This window comes from Arachis ipaensis, chromosome B05 (assembly GCF_000816755.2).
Source record: "Arachis ipaensis cultivar K30076 chromosome B05, Araip1.1, whole genome shotgun sequence".
NCBI classification, from domain to species: domain Eukaryota; kingdom Viridiplantae; phylum Streptophyta; class Magnoliopsida; order Fabales; family Fabaceae; genus Arachis; species Arachis ipaensis.
The window spans coordinates 136132563-136137332 of NC_029789.2; the positions used below are offsets into that span (position 1 = coordinate 136132563).

The 4770-nt window shown below is 35.4% G+C and overlaps 1 protein-coding gene across 1 annotated transcript; it reads left to right on the forward strand.

Moving 5' to 3' along the window:
• LOC107644341 (nudix hydrolase 20, chloroplastic) lies at window positions 814-4670 on the forward strand. Its single transcript, XM_016348178.2, has 9 exons — window positions 814-1206; window positions 1577-1641; window positions 1983-2169; window positions 2275-2355; window positions 2822-2947; window positions 3545-3624; window positions 3733-3848; window positions 3943-4063; window positions 4407-4670. Exons 1-9 carry the CDS (start codon window positions 919-921, stop codon window positions 4474-4476), a joined length of 1134 nt encoding a protein of 377 aa, XP_016203664.1. The 5' UTR covers window positions 814-918; the 3' UTR covers window positions 4477-4670.

Below are 4770 nucleotides of genomic sequence, written 5' to 3' on the forward strand. Positions count from 1 at the left end.
ATCAAGGTAATTAAAATGCCACAACCAACTGAACCGAAAATCGTTCATGCACAGAATCAAAATCACAACGGCCACCGAACCGAAAAATGTTCATGCACAGAACCAAAATCACAAAGGCCACCGAACCGAAAAATGTTCATGTGGTTAATAAATGATGATCAACTTTCAATCAACAAGAATAGTATTCTTCCATGCAAAAGAAGTACTGAAGATAGTAACAAAGCTCTAGTTAAACTATCCACACCAATAAGAACAAGCACATATATTTTAAAGCCCTAGTTATACTATCCACTGAATTGAACGAAAATAACAACAAATTTCATTCCAAACCCTAGTTATACTGTAAAAATCGTTCACAATAGTTCAATCTACTAAACGAAGCAAATCAAACCAGTAAAACTAAAATGCAAGTAGGTGAAACGCGACATTGCAAGATTTTAAATAAACAGTAGTTTTCTTATACCTTTGGTAGTCTTTGTTGCTGTTTTCGTTTGTTTCTGGTTATTGCTTGCGAAATCTTCTTCCGATTCCTTTGCAGTATTGATTTCTGCAGAAAATGTGATTGAAATTGAGTGATGTTCAGAGAGATTTGAAGCGAATAAGTGTTTTGGTGTATTGGTTTCGTGTTGAAGATGTAATGTTTTTTCATAATGAAGCGCAAATGAAAAAGGAGAAATTTCTTTCGTGTCGGACGCGTATTTTTCATTCTCCATTTAACGCGACTGATTTTATTTGAGCTTCTACCAACTTGATTTTATGATTATATAGATGTGTAGCAGCCTGCTTTATTATAATTCAATTATTTGGCGAACATAACTTAAATCGATTGAACACAAAACCAATAAACGGTTGGATGACGGGTTTTCATAGGCTTGAAGAAAACACAGCATATGCATACAAGAATAGCAGTCTTTGAAAATGGGTTGGTGCTTATGTAAGTGTCGACCCTTGTCAACGTTTTCTTCACTCTTGTACTCCTCAAAACCCTCTCTCCCCTTTCCCTCCACTTTCCTTCCTTCTTCTTCCATCAAATCCAGCTTCTTTTCTTGTTCAATTTCTTCTTCTTCTGCGTTAGCCACTGGAACCTTCACTTGGGAAGATGTGTTTCGCGTATCTCAATCTACAGAAGAAGAAGAAGAAGAAGACAACAACTCTTCCTATCTCCATGGCTACTTCCACAAAGTCCAATTGTGCAATCGTGGCTCTGTAAGCAAAGTTCTCACCTTTCTACGTCTTTTTGTTTCTTTTCCTCATTGGGTACACAACTCTGAAGCAAAGTTAATGCCTTGCCTTTTTTTTTTTTCAAATATCCATACAAGATTTGGTGAATTAGGGACTATCTTAGATAGAAGTGACATAATTGAGACTATGTTTGGTTTGTTTATAATTGTCTTGAACTATGCTCCCTTTACGGGCCGAGTTTTTCTGAGTAAATTTCGAGAAAAAAAAATTCATTACTTCTTTATTTTGATTTTTGAAATTTGGGTCATGCTAATTCTAAATAGTAGAGTCTTCCATACTTTGCATGATTGAGTTTACTAGTATTTGATGTTACTGACAATGAGATTGATTTCAGGGGAAACAATCCGAGTTCCTTCCATTTGTCATTGAGGGTCAAACTGTTGGATTCGTTCACGCTGGGTAAGATTTGTTCAAACTGTTACTCTTTTTCTCTTTTTGGGTACTGGAATTCTTGTGTTGTGTCATGTCATTACTTATCTTGGTTCACTCAATTACTTGCACATAGTGTTCTGAATTCCAGTTCTGCATACTGTGTAACGAATTTTCTTTAAACGAATACTTGTAATTAAATTACAAAAGTAGCGAATCGCATGCCAAAACAAACTGCATACCGTACCAGCCTTATGCTATCTATGTTCATGCATGCTTATTTAGTTAATTAGTTAGTTAGCATGAGCGTCCATTGGTTGATCTTGTTGCATACTAGCTTAATCAATTCTTTAGATTTTTCTCGTGTTCAGGTTTGTTGAGAATTTCAAGAGCTTTAGCGACGTGTTCGTTTATATCAAAGATAACTCCAATGGAGGCTCCGTTGGTGAATGTGTTTCCTTGCATCCAATGCTGAAGACGGCCGAGGAAAGAACCAGTGCGGTCACATATGTAATAAAGTGTTTGGGTGAGAAGCATATTCCAGGTATACGGAATGAGGTACTGGTTATGAACTTACTATAATTGTGGAACATGTCAGATTTCATCCTCCTTTTTGGTGGTTTTCTAATGCCTTACACATGCTTCATGTACATATTTTATCAGCTCTACCCTGTGGTATCATCTTTTGGCTCACCTGTTCTCTTTTCATTAGAACGTGCTGCAGCTCCGTATTTTGGCATAAAGGTGTGTGTTAAAATGCTCCATGTACTTAATTACCAAATGCTCTTTCTAACTTATCCCAGTTACTGCATATGTTTGAAGTCATATAGTCAGATGTTAAATCTTTTCTATCATCCAGGCCTATTAATTTTCCCCTAAATCTATGTTGTTATTTCTACTATTCAGAAACACATTTAGCCACAAGTTATTGTTTTGGGCAACAATTAGGATTTTATTTTATTTTTCCTGCTTTCAGTTTTGTTTTTCTTCACCAAATCCTAAAATTAGAAATAGAAATTTTTTTTCTCAAACCAAATAGAGCCTGAGTTTATATTAGTTTGTGGAATTGAAAGTTGCCAATTTTGAATTCTTTGTTTACAATAACTGCAAAGTATCACAAGAGTCTCTCTAATTGATAGGCCTGTTTATATGCTGAAGCTATTGTTTATTATAAATTTTCATGAACCTGTTTTCCCTCTTCAAAGATTAGGCTTATGGAATCCATATGAATGGCTATGTTGAGATTGATGGGCAGAAGCACCTGTGGGTAGGGAAGAGAAGTAACACAAAACAAACATATCCCGGAATGCTCGATCACCTAGTTGCTGGAGGACTGGTGTGTAATTTCATATTTATTTTTTTGCAAAGTAGGCCAATTATTTATCTGCAATATATAATTTGTGAAGCATGAATTTCGGAATCAGAAATCCTCAGTATCTTTCACATCAACGATATGCAACTCATGGCATATCAACATGTTCTAAGTATTTTGAACACTCCTCTAAGTGTTTTTTGAGATCTCTTTTTCTCAATATCAATAACTCCACATTTTTCCGCTTCAATTTTAGTATCTTACATTCTCTCGCCATTTCAAATATCCAGCCCATTCATCTATTATCTTGCATCCGTCCTCATTGACTCAATTTTCATTGTTGGGTCTCTTTGTTTATTTATTGCAAACGAACCCTTTTAATTTCTAGCAAGTTTTTGAAGCTTCAAACTTAAATTGAAAATATAAGATATGCAATCAGTTATTCACAGAGCTGGGAAATGTTTGTCATTCCAGCTTTTGTTGGTTAGGACCTGAACACTGTTAACTATGTGTAATGATCGAACGAAACCTGTATCAGCAAATGAATAAATTTACTATATTTGAGTGTTACCTTCAGTCAATGTATATCTTTAACGATCGAATTAATTGGCACTGTTGCAGCCGCATGGAATCAATTGTAAGGAGAATGTTGCGAAGGAATGCGAGGAGGAAGCAGGAATACCCAGGTCCATCTCTATCAGGTAAGTTTCCCATTATCACACCATCTTCCATCCGAGTCTAGCACGAGCTACGATTTTTTCTTTTGTACTCTTTTGCTGTCTAATTTTGGCACATTGCTTTCCTCACAGGGCTAAACCTGTCAGTGCTGTTTCATATATGGACATAGATGGGTACAGATACAAGAGGGATGTTCTATTCTGTTATGATCTGAAGCTTCCTGAAAATTTCATACCGAAAAATGAAGGTAATCCTATTAAACATGTTCTTCAATTATACTATCAAAAGGTAATTTCGGCAAATCATTGCCCACTGAAATAACTAGTTAAATAAAATATCAGATGGAGAGGTGGAGAGCTTCAAGTTGATACCAATTAGGCAAGTTGCAGAAGTTATAAGGAAGACACAATTTTTCAAGCCGAATTGCTCTCTTGTAATCATCGATTTCCTGTTCCGACACGGGTATCTCTTTCATAATCTTCTTCTGCATCTTTGCATATGCTTTTATCTTAACATGAGTATAAAATGGTAATGCAGTCATCATTTTACCTTGGAATCTCCATGCTTTATGTCTATGTTAGTAAAACGAAAATTTCAACCGGAGGATTAAGTGTTTATCAATAGGTCAAAAGCTAGAATTGCGTCCGCACTTGGATGGCTAAACCGTTTTTCTACAGTTGGAAACATAAATTGTGATTACAACTCATACAAAGTAATAGAAGAGGGATAGTCTCTTGTATTCCGAGATTATTCTTGGAGTTGTTCCAGCAAAATCTTGATGATTCATGTGTTCTGTTTATTGTAGGTACATCAGTCCTGAAAATTTTGGATACTTGGATCTCCTAAGAAGCTTAAGAATAGGAGAGTGCTCCTAACACACAAAGCATGATCACTATATTTACTAGTACTGGTATATGCTTATGCTCACATTGGTAATTTTTGTGACTACTTTTTTCTCAAGAATCTGTGAAAAAATAATTGTCTATTTCAGACATTGAATATGGTCAAAGAACTCACATCCGATCCAAAATTCTTGGTATTCTTAGACTTCATTCTAGTCAAAATTTCGGCGCTGAATTATTTTTCTTTATTTCTTTCTTTTTCTAGTTGCAACTACTTCAAGACTAAAATAAATGGTATATGTTTTTGTGCAAATGGGTGTCCAAATA